Below are 27,404 nucleotides of genomic sequence, written 5' to 3'. Positions count from 1 at the left end.
GTCAGGAATTTTAACCACTATATATATCTCATGGGAGGCCAGTTTTTTTTCTTCTTCAACCTAAATATTCCCATTAAAGTCTCCCAAATGACTCCTTGACTATAAATCTCAGATGGCTCCCAGGCCAGAAATGTTTCTTCTGCAAATACTGTTTTTTTCATCCCGGACCACAAAACCCATCAAAATGAGTTAGAGCCTGCTGGGGTAGCTCGAAGCAAATTAATCTACCATAAGTTAGATTTTTAAGGCTCTTTACAGCCTTCACCACAGTGTTTTCACTCACCTTGGGATCTGGATGTTGTGTGATGGTGATTATAGAGCTCCGTTATCAAACCTGGTAACCTGTGTGAAGTGTACGTGATGTGTTTGTGTCTGAGCTCTGGTTTCCTCTGAAGAATCAAACACACCGCACAGGAGACTTTATGGTGATTGCACTGTGTAGTATTTGCAGTTTGGATTTTTAACCTATTCCTGCTGTAATAGGGCAAGAGGCTGGGTGCACTCTGGACGCAACATTTGCAGCATACATGTAAATATAACGACTGATGATCTGCTCAAAGTGTCTTGTTGGGAATGTCTTCAACCCCCGGAACTATACACAGCATAAGTAAATGTAGAAAATAAACTAAAACACCTATTACATACCCTACTGGTAATATATTGTACCAGTGAGTAACACAGTATACTTAACAGTTCAAAATCACTGTTTTAATGAAAAGTGCTGTTTTAATTTGATGTAATAAGTCACTAAAACCCACCTGATTCTGTCATGATATGTTGAGCTCTTGCAGGCCTGTATACTATAATTAAAATAATTAAAACTGTAGAGAAGTACAGTTTTGATGGTGTGACTCACTTACTGTTGCCAGATGGCAAGAAAGCATTGATGTTTAGCGCGAGCAGATAAAGGCTGCGATAAAAGTGAAAGCAATCGATGACTTTTAAATAATCGAAAGTGAAACATAGTCAAACCTAGATCGCTTATTAGTCTGGTTTTATTCTGAAATGCAGTCAGCTGAAATAATGAAATTGAAATTTTTAGTGTTTGGGTGCACGTGTTTTTCATTTGATAACTCATCGCGCTTTCATTGCACATATCCAGTCTTTGCCAAGGTTCTCTCTCAATGACATGCCTCCTGTTAGCATTCGAATTTGATGTGAATTTATGTTCTATGTAAGTGAAGATTTCTCATGTTTAGTACGTTCGCTTGATCATTTGTGCTATCCAGTGACCTTGGAGCTAACTCTCCATTCACACCAAAGATAATAATGCTAATTCTGGTCATTGTAACCATTAAAAACTGCTACTGTTTCCACTAGTATTTTTATTTTGTTCATGACAACTTAGCTGGAGCCCCTGCTCCGAAAAAAAGAGGAACACGTTTGTTGCTGATATATTAAGTCTGAGCTATGGTAAGTGCTTGTGCATTTAAGCAATGAGAGGTTTTTATACAGCATTTATATACAGCATCTATACATACAACATTCACACCAATATGGTTGCTGCTGGCATGTCAGTCTACATAGACCCTCCAACTTCCAACAAAAAGAATAAAAAATAAAAATAAAGGGAAGGTAAACATGAAGTAGATACATACACGCATTAACACGACAATAAAGAAAGCATCAGGTTCAAGTTGAAAGGAAAAATTAAGAGCATGCATATAAATCTTTGGGCATGGCTTCTGTTTAAAACATATATGATTTATTCTACATTTAACAAGCTATTTTCACCTTGTTTTATGGGAAGCACACACTTGGAACAGAACAGGAGATGGAATGTGATGGAGAAAATATATAAAAAGATCCAGAGCTAAAACAACATGGAAGGAAGCACAAGATATCACAAAGCAAATGAAATCACTGCTGCTTTTATCTCTACTTGGATTGAGAACAATTCAAATAGACACTCTGTGTTCTTGAAATGCAGCTTGGTAATATTACACTTTGAAGTCTATTCCTAGTACACAGGCAATATCTACTACATTCTAGTATACCGGTTGTTAAAGGGTAAAACACAAGTTAACCCATTGCTGCCTGCTCTACAGGCCAGCTAATTCATACAATGCTACAGGTCTAAAAGGCGATTAAATTGAGATTTCCACTGAGTGAGATTTTTTTGTTGTTGTTGGGTGTTTTTTTTGGTTTGGGTTCATCTTTTAATTTGTTGTCCACTGAATAAATTGCACATATTATACACATTAATATGTTACAGCACTTATGTGAACATATATGCAATATTAATGCTTGTGTAACTGGTCCCGTGAATGATGTGCCCTGTGCACGAAAGCGTCACCGTAGTGTGCTAGTATTTGCAGTAAGCTGTGGGTACTATCGTTGCACAAACCTTGAAGCTGAATATTGAATCTGATATGTTGTGTTTGAGGTCCACAGAGTTTTGAAATGAGTATGCGAATTAACTGTATCATCATTTGTGGAAAGGCAGTGTTGGTAGGGAGTCAGTGTTGTGGGGCTGTTGTCAAACACTCACACATACAAAACTCTCACACACTCATTTACAAACACACACTTCCTTGCAGTGGCACGTAGGACGCTCTACTTCTTCCTGTAGTTGCCGAGCTGGATAGCGGAGCGGTCAAAGACACAGCGGAAGGTGACTGGCTGAACTTCCCAGTAAGGCACGGGGTTGCTGAACAGGCTGATGCCAGAGTACATGGCCTTCTTGGTGTTGAAGCCGGGAGGACAGAAGTCCTCTGTTCCCACAGCAGCAATCTTGTTGGCATGAAGGTAGACCACCTAGAGCAGGGATTAAAATAATAACAACATTCGGTCACCGAACGTGCATGGCAATAATTTGGCTTTTCCAGAATAAAGCAGATTAAGAGGAAAATAATATGTCTCAAAATGAATGATAGCAACAACCAAGCCAGGCTGTTTTTCCTTCTCTCTTCAGAATGTTTAACTAAAAACAGTGGAGAAAAGGACTGCATACATGCTAATCAAGTGGTGTGTGAAAAATATGGAGAACTCAGGAAAATGACAAAGCTGCTAGGCTCTAGGAGCAAAGGCGGGAAAGTGGCATAACATTATAATGTTAATTACAGACTTCAGAGTCACCCTGCTAAATATGTCATCATATACAATGGAAAAGTCAAAAGACAGAACAAAAAGCATGAAAGAGACTTCTATAAATAATTTCTTTGTATGTGGCACCTTTTCTAAACATCTGGTTTCACTAAAAACAATATTGTTGTCCACCTTTCTTTGTTTTTTTTATGTAAAAAACACCCTAAATATTGCAGTGTAGATATTCTTACAGTTGCAATAAAACCTTCTGTTATGCAACTTCTATCAGTCCCCATCGGCTGATACATTTCTGCTCATTCTATTGGTAAATCTCATAGAGGGTGTGCTATTTAATGTGCTCCAGCATGCTTACAGTTGCTGCTGCCTCTGCAAGTTTCTCCTTCTCATACTGTATCTGATCGTCATTTAATTATTACCATGCCACTTTGGGCTTTCCACAGACTTGCGTGGGATGTCCAGGAACAGGAATTGCAGATGAATCACACAATATCCTTTTTGACTCAGAGAATGGAAGTGTCCCAATCTGTGCTGGAAGTAAAGGATTTGTGCAGACTGTGCATAGTTTCCAAATTTGAAAGTTATATCAACAATCTGGTTCATTTCTTCCAAAAGTCTGGGATGTTTGCTCTTGACAACATTCACAGAAAAAGGTAGTTTGTAATCTAATATTTTTTGATCTATTGAGAAATTCAGGGAATTACCTTAAATGAAGGAGCCTTCTGAGATAAGATTGAAGCAGTAGTTCCACATTTGAGATATCAAAGTGCCAAACTAAACGTTAAATGGCCCGTCTACTTTCCCCCTACTTTCCAGATCAGATTGTATCAGTGTAAGCTACCAACAGTCAATAAACAAACAAAAAATGAATCCATATGACTTGAGTTATGAAAGCCTTGGCTGACTTGTAATCGAGCATTGTTAACCTAAACAACCCAAATGAAAAAACGCAGCAAAGTAAACTTTTTCAGCATGGTTTACATCAGAGAAAAGGAGCTGTGTGTGATCAAACCATAAGAGAATGAGAAACATAACTACAGTGCTGGAAATAAGTGGTTGCAATAACAACGCTCCTTTGATTAAGATGTGTATTGAAAACTGGAAAAGTGCCATAATCCTAACGTTAATCAGATGAGTATGTACCTGGATGTACTTATGGTCGGGCAGGCCAGGAGGAACGCTGGTCAGAGCATTGTTGTCAAGGTGCAGCTCTCGCAGGTGGGGTGTGTTAGCCAATGTGCCGTTTTCCACAGAGCTGATCTGATTGTAGCTCAGACCCAGCCTGCAAGAAAAATCAGGAAGTAGAAAAAAGTAGTACATTGCAAACTAAGCCAGTGACATTCACTCCAAAGTCCTCAATAGCTAATAAAATGAGCTGAAAGGAAGTGAGAGAGATTTACCAGAGGAAATGCGCATGCAGGAAAATATCCACACCTGCTGCAGAGCCCAGAATCTCCCACTCAATTACTTCATTATGAGAGAATGGAAAACAAAAAGCATCTTATGCTCCTCTTCCCCCAACTTCTGCATCAAAGTGTTCTTTGTTCTGGTTTGGTATGCCATCCCTGGCATAATCTGAGCAGTGATCTTATAAACACGTTCTAGTCAAATTTATGAGCAAACCATTTATTTTGATTATCCAGAAACCACTGTTTAGGCTTTAGGGTTTTCCAGACAGAAAATTGCTTAAACAGTAACACTGCAGCTAGTTTTCCAGGTCAACAAGCCAAACCAAAGAGTGGAAACACAATTCAAAAAGGTAACTCATTCAGAAAGGTACAGTATCATAAATTATGAGCCACAAGCTTAGACTTCAGCCTGCTGTACAAATGTCTGGTAGCTCTGTATGATATCAGGGATAGCAGATATTCTTGATGTAGTACTCATGTCAGGAATAGAGCTGCACTCAAGGAGCCACGCCCACCAGCTGTCCAAACCTTTTTGAGTGGCAACCAATCAGAAAAAAGCTGCCTAAAGGGAGCGGCAATGATGCAAAAGTGACTGCAGAGAAATGTGAGAAATGTGACAAAATGTGCACATTCAGACCTGAAGCTGACAAATTCAGATGACCTAGGATTAATGGAAAAAAGTGCGTGTCTTAAGAGGCTTACTTCAGTCTCCAGTGAACCTCCCCAGACTGTTATTCTTTATGTACTGCAGAAAAACCTAGCTCTGCAAAACTCAACCAACTCCAAACCATAGGAGAGTGAGTGCCCCACTCACTCGGCTCCCTTCTGACTGCACTCCAGCCTGTCTGCAAGCGACTGCAGGCACCCTCAGCTTAATTATCATTCAATTACAAACCCCATAATAAACTTTTTCCCTCTTACACGTAAATATGTGCCAGTGCTCTACTCTTAAATCCATTTGGGCATCTGCATTTTTTTTTTTAAATTCAGGACTCTGGATAGTCAAGTTTTTCTCCTTTTTTCTAAGCATAAGGCATTAAATCTACAACTACTACAACTACTCACAGCCATGTAGTTGCAAGTGGTTAATACTGCATTGAAGAAGTGGTCCCACCTGCACTCACTTTAAAGCTCAAAATGCAAAGGAAATCACAGTTTAAAATGATAAACATATGCATATTACTTTGCCAGGTTATTTAGGCCTTTGAGCCTATCAGCTGTCAGCTTGGTGATTTTGTTTCCATCCAGGTGAAGCTCAGAGAGAGAGTTGGGCAGACCTGTGAACCCACAAGACAATAGATGCACATCAAAAACCAAGTGGTATTAAGAGGTAGCAACTTCTATGACTTCTTCAATCTTCTGTGACAGAACAAAAGCAAGAAGAGGATATTTCTAGTCTAGGAATATGCAGTATTCCTTCTTTCTTTTCTTTTTACACTAAACCAAGTGTTTCACTGTAAACTAAAACCCAGTCGCATGCACAAATCTTCTTTTAGGAGTTATTTGTGGTAATAGATGAGAGCAATACCTTTGGGGACCTCTGTGATGTTAGTGTCTGCAATGCGAATGTAAGACACCCTTTTCAGGTCAGCAAAAGCACCGGCCTCAATTCCTGCAGTTTTCAGAGGATTGGATCCAAGCTCTGAAAAAAAAAGATGGAATTGAGGACACATGACGAAAAAAGAGAAATGGATCCCAAATTAGTTCCTCCCTGGATGTGTTACGGGAACAACAAGGGCTGACTTATGAAATAGTTCTGTTTGCACAGTCATCTTTCTCCATGCCAGATTTCCTGGTTTGTCACGGAGCATCATTCTCATACCACTTTCACTGTATTTCAGCTGATTGAATCCACACGCTGGCTTTAGTTTAATCAGTGACACACTGATACTTTATTTGTGGGACAGGGAATTTTAAGAGTTAGATATGAGTTATCAAAGGGAGGAGGAAATTAATGGGACAATTCACAGCAAGTTTTGGTGTTAGTTGCCCAGATTTGGAGATTTCAGTAGTGAAAACCTCTTTAATCTTGCAAATATAGTGAAGATAAACAACTCCTGCCTTTTCGTGTTCCAGTACATTTTAATCAAACAACTTAAGTTTGATATTGTATTATTACAGCAGAAGAATTGATAATTGAACCTAAACACCAAATTCTAAGCTATAAAAACTGTAAGCTCATCATTTTCTACATATATGATTGGGAAAGAGTCACACCAAATTGGGAAGATGTGTTGGTATTTTAGGAGAACGCAGGGAGTTTTGTTACATTTATATGATGGTAGGGCCGCTGCCTTATCTTGCTTGTAGGATTCACTATGCTGAACAACTTTGCGATTTCATGTATGAAATTTGCACAAGCGTGCAATCAGCTAACATTAGAACCGAGCCAAGGGAAAAGCACAGATCCTTCTGCAGAGAATATTCAGAAGAATGGAGACACTAGCTCCAAAATTTGGATCAATTCATAGCAAAACAATCTAGATGGATAAACAGCAGTACAGCTCATTGCCCAAATATGCACATTTGATTTGTAAACTGTACATTTCAGCAAAAGAAGTGGGGGTTGTATTTTAAGGTCACACACAAAACATTAAATCAACCTTCCCAGGGGCCGTCAAGCCACCAGCTGCATACTGGGTGTGTTTACATGAGCAAGTTTGCTTCTTTTCAAATGAAAATCAGACCTGCTAGCTATTCCTCTGTATGTAATTACTTGAGGGAAGAGCAAAAGAATATCTATAAATATAATGTAGTAACTATATCAGTAAATTTTTATACCCATGACGATGACATGGGACATGCCCTGGAAAGAGGCCTTTTTAATCTTGGTGATCTCATTCTCATGGATGCGAAGCTCCTGCAGGCTCTTTGGCATGTTAGCCGGCATTTCCTTTAGCAAGTTCTTTGACAGGTACAGGCGCTGCAGCTTGGTCAGAGGGCTGAAGGCCTTGGGGTGGATGATAGTGAGTTTGTTGTTCACGAGGATCAGAGCCTGTAAGAGGGAATACAAGGGAAATAATATGATATTCTTGACTGTAAAATGTTTTTATTGCTGTCTAGTGTCTATAACAGTGTTAAAGTTAATTAAAAATGCATGAAATGATGAGTTCAAGGCATTAACAGCAACATTTCAGTCTAGAAAATACAGCAGCAGCGTTTCACATCCAGATCACTGTTTGATATTTATTTATATGGAATTTGAACATTTATTTGAAACTTTACACCTTGGTGGCTTCTAGTTTTTCCACTGAGAAAGTTTCATGGCTATATGCACCATAGGACTGTGAAAGAAATCGTACTTTCCGAATAAAACCGCAACAAAAACAAAAGATATTTTGAACCCAGCAGATGTTGTGGTGGTGGGTGTTATTACTAATGCATTTTCAGAGGAATCTCACTCCTGCTGTTGCCCTCTCTTGGAGCAGACATGAAGCAATATGTGGTATGTGGACCAATCCCCTTGTGAGGCCAGTTACATTACATTGGAAACAGCTCTGGCTGTCAGACTGAGGCATTTATTGCGAGAAGGAAAGCTACGAGAGTTCAGAGGTGTAAGGCTGTGAGGCCTATAGGGATAATACTTTCCATGGACTGGGGGACTGTGAGAGGGGCAGTCGTGGTATTTACTATTTGTATAGGGAAATGGAGGTGGTGCTTTATGGAGGGATCTATCCAACATCAAAAAATTGATTTAATGCAAGACTCCGGCTTCCTCCCACCGTCCAAAGACATGCAATTTGTGGGGTTAGGTTAATTGATTAATCCAAATTGCCCATAGGTATGAATGCGGGAGTGAACGTGAGTGCGAATGGTTGTCTGTCTCTGTGTGTTAGCCCTGCGACAGACTGACGACCTGTCCAGGGTGCACCCCGCCTCTCGCCCTATGACAGCTGGGATAGGCTCCAGCGCCCCTGAAAAGGATAAGCGGAAGCAAATGGATGGATGGATGGACAAGATGTTTCCCAGTGTGGATAATCAAGTTTTATGTTGAAAGACAGCTGTGGTGAGTTTTATAGTTACATAACTTCAGACATTATATAATGTTGGGAATAACAAATGGTTCATGGGCACGCAACCCTGTGAAAGCGAATGATCTCTTACGTGTAGTCCTTTAAGGTTCTTGAAGTCATTTTCCTTGATCTCAGTGATCTTGTTGTTCTGCAGGTCCAGCAGGGTGGTGTCATCTGGAATATCCTCAGGGACAGCCTTCAGGCCTAAGGGAGGCGATTTCAATAAGAACCTGATTAACTGCATGTGTGGTTATGACAGTCAGCAGCATACAAGTGCAATAAACCTATCAGAATGATGGATGGTGGAGTTTGAAGTAAGGCGGTGACAGTGGTGGTTCAGGTGCTGAGAGGTTAACCACACTCTGACCCCAAGAGGAAATGGATACAAAACGGTTACCCGCTATTCTTCCCTGGTTTCTGTCCGCCTTTGTCCGACTGTGTGAAAATGTGTAGTGTGTATTTGTGGAACTTTGTGCTGTTGCCAGAGGCAATGTGTGCTCAGCATGAGCTGCAGGAAAGACAGTTTGGACGCAGATGTTTGAATTCGATGTTTTGAGTTACTGGTCTTCATCCTGGGAAGGAGGATTTTTTTTTTGTCAGGTAACATGTGTGGATTTTTAAACCATCCCATAAAAATAATCAGATTGATACTGAAAAACATGTTTTTTTGAGCATCACTCAGTTTTTTTTGATAGTGTGGATGAATCGATGATTTCGATTTTTCAAAGCAATAAACAAAAACAGGTGTAGCTGATTTGATGATTTGTTTTTAATTTGAACAGCCAAGAAAAACTAATTTTTCACAATTTCACACATTTCATTTTTAGTTCCTTTAAACTTACAAATCCACATGTGATAACTGTTGTGTGTTTGTCTGCCTTGCAGTGTTACTGAATAAAGCCTCTCCATGATGTCTGTTGCATACTGGCTTGGGAATATCTAACAGTACAGGATGGTGCTTTGACTTTAAGATCTTAAGAACAGACATTCCAAAGGGACAGAAAAACTATTTGATGTGCTGCGAGGCACACATGGTGGAAATGGACCTTGAAACAAATTTCCTTTGGCATTAATGCAACTGCATACCTGGACACTGAGGTCACATGAAATCCTTTTGCTTGGACTTTAGCGCGGCACATCATGAGCAAATTAAAAAAAAAGGCATCTGATGTGAAAGACAGTTTTCAAAAAAGTTGAATGAAGACATCTAGGAGATTTTTATGCTTCTGTGGTGATACAAAAAAACATACGGCGAGATTCCTAATGGGCAGTTTACATTTGAGAGGAAGAGGCGTAGAATAAACTGTTTAACAAAAAAGGTTACACTCTGTTTCTCCACTTGTCTTGACACATTTTGGCTCAATAACTTGTGACTACTTCTGTTTGGCTCACCCAAACATTATTTCCTGCTGGTTTGTTTTTCTGTCAGCTTTTCCAACTTGGCAGTGCATGACACATTAACACAGCAGTTTGTGGTCATCATTACATCACTGCACTGTATAGCTCTAGTCTTACACACACACACCTTTTATTATTCTTTTCTAAAAAGTCAAAATATCCCTGCTTCCACGGGCCTAAAACTCATTTTTTGATGCATCTATTGTAAAAGCAACAATTTTGTAGAAAGCCAGCTGGAAAAACTTTCAAAAGGATGTGTTTGTGGTTTCTAATAGAAGCAAAAAATACGCCATATATATTAATATGTCAGGCAAATGACAACTGCTGAAAAATATGGCCTTAACCTAGTTTCCAACATCTGTCATCTGCCTCAGCTAGATACTATTTATTACAATTTACACTCAACTATCTGGTGACAAATACAGCTTAATAAGTACTCCATGTAACCGGAGGTTTAGAAGAAAAATGGGTGGAACATGTGGTGCTGACTATCCAACAAAATACATGGTTTTATGACGGCATGTTTCATCTGCAGATTCATTTTTTATAATAAGAGTGTCAAATTAATTAAAAACCACCCCTTCAAAACATTTAACTTAAAACTTGGCTAAAAAGAAATGTTTTCTATTTGAGTGTGAATAATGATTTGACCTCTCATGTGTGGAAAAAAAAATCTCGCAAGAAACTCAAAAACATTCAAGATAAAGGGCGTTGTGCAATAATCATGCAATCTGATGTGATTCAAAGTAGTTGAGCCATAAATGACCTGAGTATGAACTCCATAAGGCCCAACAAATGCGTTGTTTTCTGGACACGAAGTTTGGCTTAATTAATGTTCTCCATGTGATGTCATGCACGCTTTGTTGGAGAGCTGTCTGCCCTGTATGTGATACAATCACTGGTTGCTAGGGACAAATCTGTATCCCCGGACTGGTTAGTAGTGATTCCTGAAGGTTGCTGGCTTTCTCGTGGGTGAAATGAGTTGGCGTGGTTTTCTGTAGTTTTTCATGTTGGTCTGCAAATACTCGCTGCCTAGCTGCCTTAAAAATAAAATCTGAGCCCCGGCATTGCAGCCAAAACATTTCAAAAGTTGCAGCTTTAACTTTGAAGGCAAACAGTCTTCATTTCTGGTTAGTTTTCACAGTTTCACTACAGCTTGGACAGTAGCTGGCCAGTAGGCAACTTTATTACCTCCATTCATACTATGAGAGCACCAATACGCTAGCGACCAAAACAAGGAAGTTTTGGTCAACTAGCTTGGGAATAAACATTTTCCCCTAGAAGCAGGTGGTTACCGGAGGGTCTCTGATCGTTCTCTAAGCCTGTGTGACTGGAGACTTTAAGTTAACCTCATGTGGTTAATGAACTGTAGCCAAGCTGTCAAATGTACTGCGAAAGCAAAGCTTGAAAGAAAAACGCCTCATTACACAATAGCAAAAGTCTAATGTTAAAAAATGTTTAAAATTACAGCATAAATTAACTGAATGTTTCATTTCTTGGTTTTCATCTGTTAGCAATCGGGAAATGAGCAAGAAAAAACTGGGCTTCGAGTCTTGTCCTCACTTCACTAATCACTCAGTTTTATATCAGAGTGATTACAATCTCAAGTGCATGATTGCTTTGGAGTAGACTGGACTAATTTGGAGCCTTACAAAGAATTAATGACACTATTTATGAAATTTCCTGTCGTTTTCTGGAACTGTGTCTGGGAAGGATGAGTTGTCACAGAACCAAATGGCTCTTGGGAAGTTTGGGACTTTTTTGGGTTGTTCAGAAGGGTGTGATGCTCAAGTTGCTCACTTTATACCGTCATATATTTTTAAAAAACAATTAGCTTTACAGGTTTAATGGGGGATTGCGCCATTTTATTACTTGTAATGGAAAAAGAAAAGCTGTTCTGCAGCCTGTCAGCAAAACCTCTTTCTCACAGATATAATCGCAACTTTTGACCCTTACACCGGTTTTCCCCCTGAATGTTTTAACTGTCATCGTGCCAGCAGCAATCAGCCTCACTGAGAAAAATCCAAATCTCTGAGTTCTTTCAGACATTTTATGGCCAGACTTGTGTGTGTCCAAACACATGTAATGTTTATTCCTGTGTGTGTGTGTGTGTATCTGAGCATTTGAATGTCTATTGTGGATGTGCCAGCAGATCTGCGGAGCAGATGGGGGATCTGGAAAATAGTGCTGATGCAAGAGTGGAGACTAGAGTTGCATCTTTGGGGAAAGTGCTGCTGCTCACGGCCCCTCTTGGAGTAATGACATAATGGAACTGGTCTCTCTGACCGTCTGTGTTTGTGACTGCCTGTCTGTCCCTTAACCGTTTGAGTCGCCTGCTCGTATTTGTTTGCCCGTCTCCTTATGCTTCTTTTCCAGAATCTGAAACATCTTCTGTTTGTTTATGCGATGTCTTTCTACTCCTCATCCTAGTATCCTCCATTAGTGACACTCCTCCCTGTCCTCCTCCTTCTTGAAGCTCATACTTTCCAAACAAAAACAGGGCCAAAGAATTGTCAAACCGAACTGCCTAGTCAAGCACTTTTACATAATAACCAAATATAAATGAGGTCAGGGACTTTTGTGTGTTGGATTCTGAAAGATGACTGAACCTTTTGTGTATGCCATACATGAGATTAGACAAACATGGCAGATGAGGTCCAAACAAAGAAGATGACTATTGAGTAAATTGTTGTGAGTGTGATGAATGAAAGACCCAACTAATAGTAGTTCTAACCTTGGTAAATAAACCATGTAAACGTATAGAAGCACTTTTTGGTTAATTTAAGGTACTAGAATATATTTATGAAGTCCAGGTTAACCTTTAATCTCTGCTGCAATTAAAGAAAAGCTGTTATCCAGAAAAAGAAGATAATCTTGTTGTTACAAGAAATGAAATAAGACTTGCAGCATCTGGAAGCAGTTAATGTATCAAAACAAGTTCTCTGGAGGACTGTGCAAGAATGAGTAACACAATACACCCTTCCAATGACCCTTTGGGTTTGGGCGGAGCGAGGAAAGCAAGTGACTTCTTTCAGGCTCTTAACTCCTTCCCCCATAAAGAACATTTGGTGATCTCTCCAGTACCCTTAATGATGAGTTTTCACACCTCTATATATAAATTAAGATGTGGTTTGGCAACTAATAGGGTAGCACTAGTGAACTGTACAGGGAGAAATAACCATCACTACCTGATGCACACCCAATCTTTTTTTAGGAAGCAGGCCTGAAATATGACAGAAAAGAGAAGCTATGGTTACCCCTAGTAGGTGTCTGAGGAGGAAAAGAGTTAAAAAATGTAATGGCATGAATGGTACAGTGGAACAAGCTCAGGCATTTTGAGTCTAGAACAGGACTGCAAATGAAGGACTGAATGAAGAAAACATTTCTTTTCACAAATGTTTAGGAATTAGGCCCTAAAATAGATGTTAGCTGTGCTCAAGCAAATCCAAAAGAAACATGCAAAGCATATCTTTACAGGTGATGGAGTTCTGTTTGTCTATATATACTGAAACTTGCAGATTTTGGACTTTAACCATGGATAATTCTCATATTGTTTAATCAGTGCTAGAAAACAAGTCTACACAACCATATAAACCACCACTGGGAAGTGTATTGCCTTACCAAGGTCAGAGCACTGGATCACACGCAAGTGGCACTGGCATCTGAAGGGGCATTTAGGGCCTCCAATCACGGGGGGCAATGGGGACTGAGTAACAGGGTCCCCTGACCCCTCATCCATCATGAAGTCTAAGAAGCCAGACTGGCGAAAGGGCAGAGCCCAGCAGGCGGTGACCAGGAGCAGAGAGAGACAGGCAGACCTCATGGTGCTGATAGTAGGGAGCCTGAAATGACACAGAAGGTTTTGGGTGGATACACTTTGAATATAGTCTTTTAGTTTAGAAAATAAGTTTAGAAAATACCAAATTCTGTTGAATTGGATGCTGTTGAATGCTGCAATAAGTCAAAAGCAGACAAAAGAATGCAGTTTATAAGAAAAAGAATAAGAAATGTAGAAGTAAAAACACCTTTAGTTTAAAGAGATTAGTGAGGGTCATCCGACTGAGGGTTCCCTTACAGATACTGTTAAAAATAACAATCATATAAAATAATATATTTTCATTTTCATATTTTTATAAATATTTTTTTTACATTGTTACAATCCACGTGTCAGCCTTATTGTGACCATGGTCAAGTTTGCATTTCTACTGTTACTGCTGGAACTAGAGAAGGCTTAACATTTAAACATTTATAGAATGAGATATACAATACAAATGAAATGAAATGAAAGATTTCCTTTATCTGTCCTTTTGGCACCTAAGTTTCAGTCTGTAAGAGAAAATCATCCACTTATCCCCTTCTTACATAGAGCCTTTGTGTAATCCATGTGGATCCCTGGGTACTTTAACACCTACACCACATCAACATCCTATCCCAGCATAAACATGGCCCACGTAGCCTTTCATATTCACACGATGATACCTCCCAGTCCACTCTAGAAAAAACATCCAGTAGTGCTCCATGCTTCTCCTCCTGTATCACCAATACAGCAAACCACTGCAGAATTGTCAGTATTTCTGTAGGTTGTATTGCAAACTTTGCTGAAATTATGAGGTGTATAAGGTGAACAGGAACAGGAGACAATATAGTCTCTTTCATACTGTATCACCAATTCAGACAGAGCACTACCCAAACTCACACAGAGTCCTGGCTGTCAGATAGTCCAGCGGTCCTCAACCCCCGGGCCTCGGATCGGTACCGGTCCATGAGTCGTTTGGTACCGGGCCGCGAGAGTTGAGGCTCAGGTGTGAAATGTATTTTTTTCAGGGTTTTTTATTGGTTTTCAGCTTTATTTTGTTATCGTTTTTATCGTTAACTCAGTTTTCCTGGGTCTTTTCACGTGTGTTATGAATAAATCTTCTTTTTTTCGGTACCGGTACTAGTTTTATTTTGTTGTATTTATCCGCGACACCTTAAAGGCCGGTCCGTGAAAATAATGTCGGGCATAAACCGGTCCGTGGTGCAAAAAAGGTTGGGGACCGCTGAGATAGTCTACTGACATTTCCTGTATCTTCTCATGATAAATTCACTTGGAAAATCAAAGAAGGTGATCCTGTTGCTATCTAGATGGGAGTATGCTTTCTGCAGCACATACTGCAGATGTCTGCATGATCCATTCCCAGATTTGGTCTATATGCAAACTACAGAGGGTCAAGAGATGTTTTCATGAGCAGCATCAAGTGGGCCAAGACATATGCTTTCTCCAGCCTGCCCACTGGTCGGCTGTCTGTTGTGCTTTGGCAGAGTTTCTGAATTTCCTCCTCTATGAGCTCTTACATTTTCAACTTAACCTTCAGCTCCACCCTATCCCTAGACATGAAGACTTCATCTTTTCATTAAGCATTTCTTTCAATGACCAAAGGATTGTTCATAAATCAACATGAAATCCTTTTTGGGGAGATAGTGTGGTCACAAAATTTAATGTGTTCTGTGATTCTGCCAGCAAAACTGTTAATGTCCTGTCCATGAGGTGAACCAAGTACTCTGGTTCCAGTATGTAGCATCAAAGAAGTCCTGGATTACCTCTACAGGCTCATTTTCCATTAATTTTTACCTTTTCATTAAGCATGTTTCATATTTTATGCACCTGTTTCTTTTTTTTAATAACCATTTTAGCTAACAGCTGCTTGCGTTTTTACAGTAATTCAAAGAAGATGCATGACAAGAAATTTCATGGCTGCAGCTGTATATCATATTTAATGAGCGTTTGCTTGTCGAACACTTCATCTTCTGTATGGGTCTATATCTACAGTACAAGTGGAGTCGCTGGGAGAATCCTACTTCCTTTTTTTTCTATTTCTAAAGATAACCACACACACACACACACACACACACACACACACACACACACACACACACACACACACACACACACACACACACACACACACACATGCATGCAGAGTCTCAAAGACCCAGCAATCTGCTTGTCAACCTTAAAGCCAAACGTTCCTCCTTCCCTCGTGGTGCCACAATAATTGAAGGGCGCTTTTGAGCCACAGCTGCTAACAAACAATTTTGGAGCTGCTGGTCTGCAGCCGACCTTGACCTGAGCATCATGACCAGGATGATGAAACTTAACAAAAACCATCAGCTGGCCAGGGTTAAAAGCGACTCCGAGGTTGCTTATATGGCCTCTGAGCACACATAGGATGTTAGTGGCCCATATGTTTATTTTATTGGGGTTTTTTTGTGTGACTGGGTTCATGTTAAGGTCTTCTCAAGTGTGGATGAAACAAAAAGTTTGTTTTAATGTGTGTTAACACAGGTGCCTGTGTTGTTTTTTTGTACTGTAGTACTTTTTCTATTCTATTATTAGGCATGTCACAATGAAAATACTAGATTTGTTGCTTAAACTATTTTGTAAGCTTTTTAGAGCGTGTTTGTGAGAATGGGAGTGAAAGTGAGTGCTGACGTAGTGCAAATCCTGGTTAAGGTTGTGTTGGGTCATGGGGATCACGGCTCAAAGTGACTCTCAACATGAGCAGTAATTATAGTCTCTGTCCACAAAACAGCCACCGATTTGACACACTGTACAGCTTCAGTCCAGCGGTTACAGTGCTTTCATACAGTGTGACCAAGCTTGAAATCACATCCATTCAGAGGGGAATCAAGTTCGATAGGTTCGTTTCTGCCTCTTAACTTTCCTTGTTTTGCTATGAAGTGCAAAAACCAGAAACCCCCCCAAAACAAAGCAGCTGATTCTATAGGTTGGAAATGAGAAACTGGAATTGTGTCACATGATCATGTGTTTGATGTCCAGATTCAACTTTCTGTGCTTTAAAAACATGTTGCATTTGTTTTACTTGAATGTGTTGAATGAAAAAGCTCTGGTCTCAGCAAACATCTGATCCAGAGGACAAGTTGTTCCAGTCTTCCAAGGGCTGCGTAATCTTGGCTGTGTTAGGCTCTCATATCTAATCAAAGCAGAAAATTCAATCCAATAAAAACCTCGTCTACAAAACTGAATGCAGTGTTCTTTAATTTTGTTGGATTTTGGGATGTAAGGCACTCGTAGGCCAGTATTATGAGTATTGTGAGCCAGTGGATGCCAGATCATATGGTACCAAAATAACTATAACCAACATCATGTTGTGCTGTTGACACAGTATCTATAACAAAGTATCTATGTCAAATTGGATGGACCTGTTTTGCATGATAATTCATTTGCTAAAGCATTATAGTTTAACTATTTCAAGCCACTTTGCCAATCTTTTCAGTGAACTACTGATATTGCAAACTCCTTACATCTGGCACATTTCAGAGGCTGAAAACTCAAATTAATCAGCAAAACCAGGTTTATTAAACAGAACAGAACAGAAATGGGCACACATAACCAAGGACTACTGAACCTTATCTGTCTGCTTTGACCTCTGGCCAAAAACACACAACTAGATATACATGAACATGTTCACTGGTGCAGAATTTCAGTTTCCCTGCCATCAATCTGTCAGACAGTGTCCATAAACACTTCAGCATCTTTTAATGGAAGCCAGACATGCAAAAGGAAGAACGAGATGAGAGCAATCTCAAACTGAGCTCTGTTAGCCTTTAACCGCTGCAGCAATACTGCAAACACAAAGCTTACTGCTTACTACTTCAGTTATATTCAGATTTAGGAGTTGCTGATGATGAGAGTAAAATTATTTGAAACAAACCCAAGAAAAATAAAACTAAAAGCTTTTCAGACAGAGATTGTTGTTTGGGACGTTAACTAAGAAATTGGAACCATAGCTGCAGAATAAACTTTAAGTGGTATTAGCATTATTAAGTTAGGCGTTTTTGGATCAAGAGGTGTAGAAATTTATAAACTAGTAACTAGTAACTAAAAATTTTGGTCACCCAAAGTCTTTCTGTAAGCATTAATGTTTACTCTAAAAACCCACAGACACAATGAAAAAGTTAAAATTCAACCTGCTGCACCCCAGGCATTGCTTCCTTAATTACCAGTCTGCTCAGATGCATCTACAGGCCCCGAAGGATTGGCCTGCAAATCTAAAATATGGCTTCTCAAACAACCCGAAGGGCTGTCAGCCCTGAACAGCATGCAGGAACATGACTTGACCCTGCAAAACCCCAGATCACACCAGTGTGTGCATTTCTAATTCCCTCTAAGAAGATACAGCTTTCTGTTACAGGATAAATGTGATTCACTTTATCACTTCCAGTTTTACAGAGGACACCACCAAGCTGGAGATACAAACATAACACTAGAAAATTTTATCATTTTGTTCCTAAAATGCAGAAAACATCTTTTATTTCTATTAAAATAAAAACAAAAAACCCCAACTTTAATATATTTTTTCAGTGATTTGATGTTTGTAAAATCTCTAAATTACATTTCAAATTAAACGTACATGAACGTGTGAACAAATAGTAACCGCATTAAACTTCCAAACCTCCCTGTTTGATCTTTCAGGTCAGAGTGGCTTTATTCGAGGAACATGACGAATATTGTTGATGGTGTGGCTGTATGCCAGCTTAGAAGGTGACAATGAGAAATTCTTTGTTGACAAAAAGTGGACAGAAACTAATTGGCAAAAGCTGCTAGACAAAAGGTTTCCTGTTATTGAGCTATGAAGCAAACACTTGCACTTTAAAAACAAACACATGTTTGAGAAACAGGGCTGCAAAAAATGTCATCATCAGTAAAACAAAGATTAGCATGTGCAGAAGTGATATATAGCCAGTCATTGGAACCTAACTTGAGAAATATGTTTGGCTTTATAGTGAGATTTAAAACACACTTGGATCAAGATACTGGTGTAGTAGCAATTTTTAATCGTCGTATTTTACTGCACTGAGACTAACTAACTAACTAACTGATGGTTTAACGACTTCCAAAGACTTTGAAAGGCCTTCCAGTGATCATTAAAGGCTTCTCAAAGCATTGGCCAAAGAATCAAACTAGGTATAGCAATGTGAAAAGCTCGGGCAGCTGTGAAAAGCTTTAATCGATAAGGTTACCATTCAACAATATTTTCTTACGTATCTGAAACCTGGGATTCATCAGTCCATGTCTGATGAAAAAAAGGGGGGGAAGGGTTTGACATTTCCTGTGGCGGTGGCATCCTTGTCAGTTCTCCTGTCTTCAACTTTTGTCTCATCTCCCTTCCCTCCCTCCACTCTCCCCCAAAACTGGCCTCAGCATTACTAATGAATCCCAGACAGGAAACGGAGTCTGCAAGAGGGAGTAAAGCAATTTTCCCTTCTATGCTTCGTCACTTTCGATCGACCAAAGTGCAACAGCAGAACAGAAACAGATTCGAGCTTTAAACACCACAGAGCTTTAATTTGAACAAATCAAACCATGATGAACCAATCACCATAAAGCAGACGCTAACTGCCACTCTCGACCCTTGTCTGCTACCTCGCTCCTCTCCTCTTAACTCTCCACAGGCCTGCTCCTGACTTAGCAGAGTGTCTGCAGGCCATGAATCACTGGAAGGTATTTACAAGGCCACAGGACATTTAAAACACATGTGGCCCCTTTAACCTATCAGCAAATGAATATGTTTCCCCCTCCCACATGATTGCACAAACACATATGTTTGATTGATGACTATGATAAAATTACTGAGAACTTTTAATTCAGCAGTTACCCAACAAGTCAGTGGTCGTTACAGTCAACGAATTTCTGATACATATTTGGGGGGATTTTGTGAGGGAGAACATGAACATCTGAAAATATGCACAGACACCGCCAACAAACAATGTCAGTGCCAACGAGTTCTCTAAAATTAATATGAGTAAAGCCAAATCAGTCTTTCCTTCCGTGTATATCTGCATGATGGGATGTTTTAGGCTCCAAGAAAAACCCAGGGGTTTTTCACCACTATGATTCAAAGTAGTTTCTTCATAGAGAAACTAAAAGTTTCAGACTAAAAAATATAACTGAAAGAACTTCTTGGGTCTTAAAACCTTGCCTGGTGTTTGGAATCAAAGTATGAGAAAGCCAGTGAGTGGTTAAACCACATTTCAGCTGTTCCATGTGAAGAGCTGTCAACCTGCCATCAGCCTCAGTCCCATTATCAAACGTCTGTGCTGTACAGACGTGGACGAACTGCCCAACCTTCTCCACCTTTCTTCTCTTTCCATCTCCTCCTCCCATTCTGTGCTCTCTTCCTTCCTTCCCAAGTCTTTCTCTCATAGCTTTTGGTATTTTCTTTCTCTGTCTGACCCCTTAACTTTGGCCAGAAGGACTGACATGTGGAACTTTCTGGTATTCCAACACACACAGGGGGAAAATACTTCAAGGCTGATGTCCATTCAAGTTCCATTGTTCTTTTCCTTTTTTTGACCCAAACAATTGAATTCCAAATGGAAAAAAATGCCGTCCAGCTTTTAGTTTAAAATCTGGTATTTCTGGTTTCTGGTTCAAACATTAAACAGCTGCTTAGCCCAAGAAACTATGATCTGGAGGAGTACTTTTATTGCTCTGGGTGTATTTTAGCACAATGTGTATGCCTCTTTTTGGCTTCGATTCTATTCTAAGTGACATTTTTCTTTCTGTGTTGTTTCTAAGTTTTCCCCAGTTTTACTCCATTCCATTCAGTGTCATTCAGTGCAGCTGAGCCTTATTAAGTTTTTTTTCCCTGCTGGCAAAGAAAGGATGTAATGAGTTAGCTCAGAGTTGTGTGGTGGCTTGCCGGGAAGTCTTCAGACCTCTTTGATAGAGGAAGCTGTACCATTACAGGATTAATGGTGCTGTGTGTTGCCAGGTAGAGGGTTTTTTTCATCTCCTCCTTTTTCATCTCCTCTTCTCACTTTAAGTTGCCCCTAGCAATTTGGGCGCTGCTCTGCTTCTGTGAAAACACAGTTGCAAATGCCACGGCGGACAGAGGAGGTATGTACTGAAAGGAAACAGGCTCACTGAGCAGACAGATAAGGGATTGGGGTTAAAATGGCCTGAAATGAGTCACTGAAATGGAAACTGTGAGAAGCACCAGCAACAACCTTTCCAATCAACATCTTGACATGCAGTAATGGGCTGAATAAACACAAAGAAATCCTCATTGTTGTCGTTTCAACTTTTTTTCTCCACTCATTTACTTGTAGACTGGCCAATACGCCACAGGGAAAGGAAAAAAAGAGAGAAAAAGAAAGCTAAACAAAGAGAGAAAGAGAGAGGGAGAGGGAAAAATGAATGCAACAAATCAGAATCTTTTCCACTGACGTTAGCAAATAATGACAAAAAGAATTAAACAAGTTAAGGAGAAAGAAAGCCCAAGTTTTCTCCCTTTTCCTCTCTTAAATCCTTCCATAAGCATTGCAAATCTGATTCTATTGCCATGTAAAAATACAACACATTTGAATAATCCCCTGACATATGGGTTACATCTAAACAGTCAACAAATAAGTGGCCAAACACTTCTCTGGTCAGCTGCCACAAAAACCAACAAATTAGAAATGCAAGTTAAAACTGTAAAGTGAGAGAACTTCACACAGTCCTCACTGGTGGATACTTTGGAGATCAAATACGGGGAAAAAATAATACATTTTTGGCAGACAAGCGAGGTACTGGTATCAACAGCACTACCACACCCCCTTCCCTAGTTGCTGCTTTCAGAGCTGTATGGAGATTGGACTGGGAATGATTAAAGTCTCATCACAAAGCCAAGAGTGCTGTGGGAACAAGGCTTGGCAACAAATCTGGAATATATACAACACACACATGCACACAGATGCAAAATTAAGTATGAAAGGAGGCACATTTAAACCCACTTTGCCTCACATGTAGACACATGTTTAGAAAATAACATCGTCAGCAAATAATGTCACTTTTATGTAATGGACAAAGAGATGTTCCTAATTCATCCCTATATGTGTAAGCAAGACATTAAATGATACAAAAATCTGAAGAGTTATCTCAAAACTATTCTCAAACTAAACAAATCTGTTCACAGTCAAGCCTAAGTCGTTGTTCTTGAGCTAAGATCACTCATTCATCCTCAGATTTTCATCCTTTATCAGAGTTAAAAGATTAACCTACCTGTTCTCAGTGGAAGCTAGGCAAAGAGAGTGGTTGAGATGAGCTTGACTCCCAAAATCCAGTCGAGCAAGGGGATGAGACTGTGAAGTGGCTGAGAGGGCCTATGGGGTAATTGGACTCGGAGCGCATGCAGCCAAGATCAAGCAGGTGTGCTCTGTCACAACAAGGGGAGGGGAGAGAGAGAGAGAGAGGGTGAGAGAGGAAAAGAGTAGCAGGAGGGAAAGGGGAGTGAGACAGAAAGGGGGAGGGGTCCAACTGCGGAGCTCCTCTCAGGACCGAAACAATTGGTGGAGAACTTCCTTCGTGCTCGTGTGCTCCAAAAACAGCTGGGAATGGAGAAGGGAAGAAGGAAAAAAAGGAGAGAGAAAAAGAGGGCGAGCAGACAGAAAGGAAGAAAGAAGGGAAGATAGAAAGAGAAAGAGGCAGAGTCGAATTAAAGGCGGTGAGCAGGGATTCGTCTGGAAGCAAACTACTGAGACATCTGGTAATGATAGGTCGTCTGTGGAGCTCAGCAGAGAACACTGCACACAAACTCTTTTTCTCTCTCTTTCACGCTCTGTCATTCATTCTCATTCAAACTCCACTGACTACCTCCAGGAAAAACAAACAAACACACACACACACACGCACACACACACACACACACACACACACACACACACACACACACACACACACACACACACACACACACACACAAACCTCTTTCTCCTTTTTAACCCCATTGCCCAAATCTTAATGAGGTTTGTTTAGGCTGCCGTCATGAATCAGGGTGTGTTGGGCTTTACCAGACAAAAATAGAGGAGGAGCCCTCCAATCTTAGTCCTTGGAGAAAAAAAAATTAAATTTTTAAAATATATTTTTATTAAAAACAAAAAAATACCCCGAAACTCATATAGTGTTATTTTAAAATATTACCACAGCAGCCCACCTATTGCTGTGGTTATGGATGGGGAAAGACTGAGGTAAAGGACATATTAGCTTTCATTTATCTAGCAACGAAACCCAAATGTCTGTACAAAATCCAACCAGTAGATATTGAACTATTTCACTCTTTCAGGAGCGACTGTGTCCCAGGTGGTGGATCAGTATCCTCCAGTCCACATGTTGAAGTGTCCCCCGAGCAAGATACTGAATACCGAGCTGCCCCCAAAGCATGCCATCAAAGTGTGAACGTGTGAAAGTTAGACAAAGCACTTAGACATAAATAAAACCTTTGCAATAATGAGATATGTTGCAGGAAGACTTTGAGTGCTCAAACTTAGTCAGAAGGCCTTACATAAGTACCAGTCCATTTACCATTTAGTCGATAAGTACTCAATATCATTGCAAGGGAAAAACCATGAGAAGGGTAATTGTTACAAAGTCAATAATAATCACAGTAAAGAGATATAACATTTCCCAAATTACCCGAAAGCTGTGGGCTGAGCTTCTCAGATTGTTTTAATAAGCAAAGAATGGTCAGCTGAAGGTGAAGTCGTGGCCTTGATGTCTGCTGACTACACCTAAAACACTGAAATATTGGTTTTAGTATCCAAACGTTGAGTGAGATGACGAACTCATTGGTTCCCAAATTGCAATGCACTGACCATTGGCAGAGGGTGGTGAGCATTGAGTGCCAAATCAGCCATCAGGTTCAAGAAAACTTCTAATAAGTGAGGTTGTGTTAAATCTTGCCTTTGTTCGTGTTTGATTGGATGAGTGTAAGCATGCTCTCATCGGGGCTTGAGCGGTTCAGTTTTTCAACTTCAGGTGAGGCAGATGTCATCTTATAATCATGACTGAAAGGCAGAAATGTGGTGTTTAGAGAAAGTGTATTGCTGCTGTAGGAAGGTCGCATTAAGTTCAACTTATGCATTACCCAATATCTCCATGTGCAGCCATGTGTTCAGTTGGCAAGCCTCTATCTGCTTCCTTGTAGTAATTTACTCTGGGTCATAAAAGTAGCTATTGTACTTAGAATGGAAATGATGAAACATGGATAAAAGCATTATGCCACTAATTTTATCCCTGCAGAGTTATTTCTGCTTTGATTGCAATAATGAAATCTCAATTTTCCCTCCAAAATCAGTTTATGGCACCAGGCCTTGCTTCACCGGTGCCATAACCTGATTTACTGAGAGTGCAGATAAGTTAAGATGATGTATTTACATCTCTCATTTAAAAGGGAAAACACACCTTTTTCTCTCCCGCTTTTTTATAAATTGGGTTTTCATGCATACACAAGTACACCACAGCACCATGGAAAAATGAAAGGGAGGAATTAAGAGGGTATTTAGTAGCCAGGTGCTGCTAACTAAATACACTTGAATAATTGATTATCAGCAAGTAAGTCCACCTACAAAGCAGAAATCTTGGGAGTTTGCTGGTCTGGAGCATTCAAGTTTGTTAAGACAAACCCATTGAGGAAGGGAGCAATGATCTTAGATACGACTGCCAGACTACAGACCTTAGGTAGCATTTTAAACTTTAAAATGCGTTTGGAAACAATTAGAAAAAAGCTGAAGTGGCTTGTTTAGAAGTGTTCCCCAGCTTAGGCTTGCAAAGTTGCATCTGAACAAACCACAAAACGTCTGGGACCGAAGTTGAGATGTGTGGCCATAATGCACAGAAAACCAAATACAGCATATCAGTGCAAACACCAACTGTAAACCATGTTGATTTGTTACACACTGCTTCTGTATATTGGCTTAGTTTGAATTGTTCATCTAGACATAACTCAAGGCTGTACTGTACTTTTTTTTTATTCATACGACTATATTTGGTGTTATTCAGGTGTTACCCAGTTCTTTTTTTTAAGTGAGTATATATTATTAAGTAAAATAAGCCAGTGCAGAGATGAACATCTGGGAAGACCTTAAATGAAGGTCTGAAGCTGTTACTTTTCTTTTTTCTCAAATTCATGTCTCTCCTCTTCTTTTCTCGTGTCTTTGTTGAAGTCTTTATTGTGAAAACTCAGCTAATCAAAAAGACATTAGGAGGATACATTTTAGTTCCACCATCTCAGCTCTACACTCTTCCTGTGCCTTTTCTTTGTCTCCGGCTCTTCCTTTTGAAAAAGTATCAGATAGCAGAGGAGCAAGTTCTATCCTGTCTGGCTTACTCTCTCACTGCAAAAGGCAAAGGGCAGACCACACATGGTGCGGCCCCCAAGTGTGTTGAAATGGTCCATCTTTGTCTTAACACTGTACTTTGGAGGAAGAAGCACCATGATTTTTCTGGTTTTTGTACAAAATAATGACCTTAACTAAAATCCACGATCTATGCTCTAATGAGACTTGAACTAGAGGAGAGAGGAAGGACACAAGCCAAACACCAGCATGGAAAAAGGTCAGAGGCCAGAAAGATTACAGCATTGTGTGAGGAACTGAAAAAAATCGGGTGTCCAGCACAAAAGCTGAGATCATACCTGGCACATATAGCAATAACTGGATGAAGACAGGGGAAAAAAACCCCAAACAACCTGTCTGCGGCCTTCAATCTTTGGAAGATGATGGAAAACAGAAGGTGGTTTTGCCGTGACACGTGGCTGTTGTGGAGATGTGGATGTGTTGAGAAGATTTAACCTCTGACCTTATGCTTACAGGGTGGGTGTTTTGATGAAGTCTTCTGCTTTGATATAGAACGCTGAACCTTGCAGCTCAATCCGACCTCCCTCAGGCAGACTACAGTATACTTCTGCAGGCTCAAAGGAGGGTCGGATTACAAACACTAATTAAAGTCAAAAGCAGACGCAAATAAAAAGAACAAGTTTCATGAGACAGAAATATTGATAGGACTTAGAGGTAAGAATAAGCTGGGAGCAGTCAAAAAAGAGATGAAGGAAGAAGATAGGTTTAAGGAAGAGGAGTGCAGAAAGCACATACACTATTACAAGTGGGATTTCAGGTAGCCTATAGCTTTATATATGTGTGTCTAAAAAAGAGATTGGAAGGTGGCCAGGTTAATCTCTTGTAAAGAGAAGTCAGAAAGAAAGGTCAAAAGCTCAGCATCAAGTTGTGACCTCAGCAGTGGGTTATTTTCTTTTTAAATCATAGAGGATTTGCCAAAAACAAAAGAACAATGCCTTTCTCCAAGACAATAATAACCGTTCACAGTTGTAATTCTCTGGGCAGAAAAAAAGTTGATCTCCGTCTTAAAGAAAGCCACTGGCTGGATTCGTTCCCTTCATATCAGAGATTGTTTGAACACCATTTCCAGACATTTCAATGGCATTAGAAATGTTTTACTTTTTTTTTTTTTTTACACAGGCATGTGAAGGTTTGTTTGCCTGTGCTAACATATTCAGTGACGGGAGTGATGATTCATTGATCCGTCACTCACCAAACAAACACACACATACGTGATCTGCTGCAGAGAGCTGGAGGCTAAATATATGCTCTATTTCATCTCTCTGTATTTACTGTGTCTCTCTCAATTTTGGCAATCTACCAACCATTCATGCAACCTGTTCACTGTGTCATTTTTTCCTTTAAAAATACATTTTCCAGGGAGTCTACACCATTTACATGTACTGCCTCTCTTACACGTACTCTACCTCTGCTAGTGGGTAACAAAGGGTTGTGCTGAAAGTCTCAGACTTTGTAAAGTACGAATATGCGTGATAAAGTTAAAGGCAAACATTTAATATTGTTGCTAAGAGGCTGGTTTAGGTTATATCATTAAGTCTGGCCAAGTATGACAGATGGATATTGGGTGTGGTTCAAGCAAGAAATGTAGCCTTGGGTAATGTCTAGATGAACAACTTGTTTAAACACCTTGCCTTTTTAATGTTTAGAATGATTGCCATTTTATCAACTGTACTTTGACAGCAGTGCTGATTGAACCTGGGCTTAATCTGGCTACCAGATCACTGCTTATCACACACTGAGTTCCTGAGTACTGTTTTCTTTTAACTTGAAGAAGTGCATATGTGGCGGTCACTATTCCTGTTCTTGAGAATAAATTGAAAATACGAAAAAGTCCATTCGAACTTTATCCTATTAGGTACTTAGCATAAGTATTTAGTACTAGAAAAAAAAGCTGTTTGGTATCACTTCAACTATCTGGCTAAGCTCACATTTCTTTATATTTTTCTTAGAAAATGAGAAATTGCTGTGGTGACTGATTGATTGAAACACGTTGAAACATAACTGGAAATACAGTATATTAAAAACAGAGTTTGTGAAATTCAAATGACTTTGAAAGTCAGTATTTTGTATGACATTTATTCTTCAACATAGCTTAAACTTTCTTAAACAAGCTTTCTTGTAATTTTAGTAGTCTTCAGGTATAGTTCTGCAGGCTTTTTGAAGAACATTCAAAGCTTTTCTTTGGATGCTGGTTGCCTATTTTTCCATTCTCTCTCAAGATGATCCCAACCTGCTTTAAAAATGTTGAGGTCCAGGCTCTGGGGAGGCCAATCCATGACTGATAGTGCTCCACTGTGTTTGTCTGTCAAGGAAGAGTAGTAGTAGGTGTGTATAGAAATTTCTACTGTCATAAAATAGT

The 27,404-nt window shown here is 39.8% G+C and overlaps 1 protein-coding gene across 1 annotated transcript; it reads right to left on the bottom strand.

Moving 5' to 3' along the window:
• Nucleotides 1-1,305: 1,305 nt before the first annotated feature.
• Nucleotides 1,306-22,175, bottom strand: dcn (decorin). Its single transcript, XM_040035430.1, has 8 exons — nt 21,915-22,175; nt 13,487-13,707; nt 8,559-8,671; nt 7,236-7,449; nt 5,983-6,096; nt 5,638-5,731; nt 4,189-4,327; nt 1,306-2,757 (listed from the first exon to the last, which is right to left on the bottom strand). The coding sequence occupies exons 2-8, from the start codon at nt 13,686-13,688 to the stop codon at nt 2,557-2,559; spliced, it is 1,077 nt and encodes a 358-aa protein (XP_039891364.1). The 5' UTR covers nt 13,689-13,707; nt 21,915-22,175; the 3' UTR covers nt 1,306-2,556.
• Between the last annotated feature and the right edge of the window lie 5,229 nt (nt 22,176-27,404).

The sequence above is a fragment of the Simochromis diagramma genome, unplaced genomic scaffold, assembly GCF_900408965.1.
Source record: "Simochromis diagramma unplaced genomic scaffold, fSimDia1.1 OVJJ01000816.1, whole genome shotgun sequence".
Classification (NCBI taxonomy): Eukaryota; Metazoa; Chordata; class Actinopteri; order Cichliformes; family Cichlidae; genus Simochromis; species Simochromis diagramma.
The sequence above is the reverse complement of the archived record's forward strand: the minus strand, read 5'-3'. Positions and strand labels throughout refer to the sequence as shown.

Bases quoted from the DNA above. Each gene is read 5' to 3' on its own strand.
- dcn (XM_040035430.1), bottom strand. From the start codon at position 13,688: ATGAGGTCTGCCTGTCTCTCTCTGCTCCTGGTCACCGCCTGCTGGGCT. The intron at 8,672-13,486 runs GTAAGGCAATAC...CGCCTCCCTTAG, and splicing joins GATCCAGTGCTCTGACCTTG to GCCTGAAGGCTGTCCCTGAG. The intron at 2,758-4,188 runs GTACATACTCAT...TCCCTGCTCTAG, and splicing joins CCGACCATAAGTACATCCAG to GTGGTCTACCTTCATGCCAA.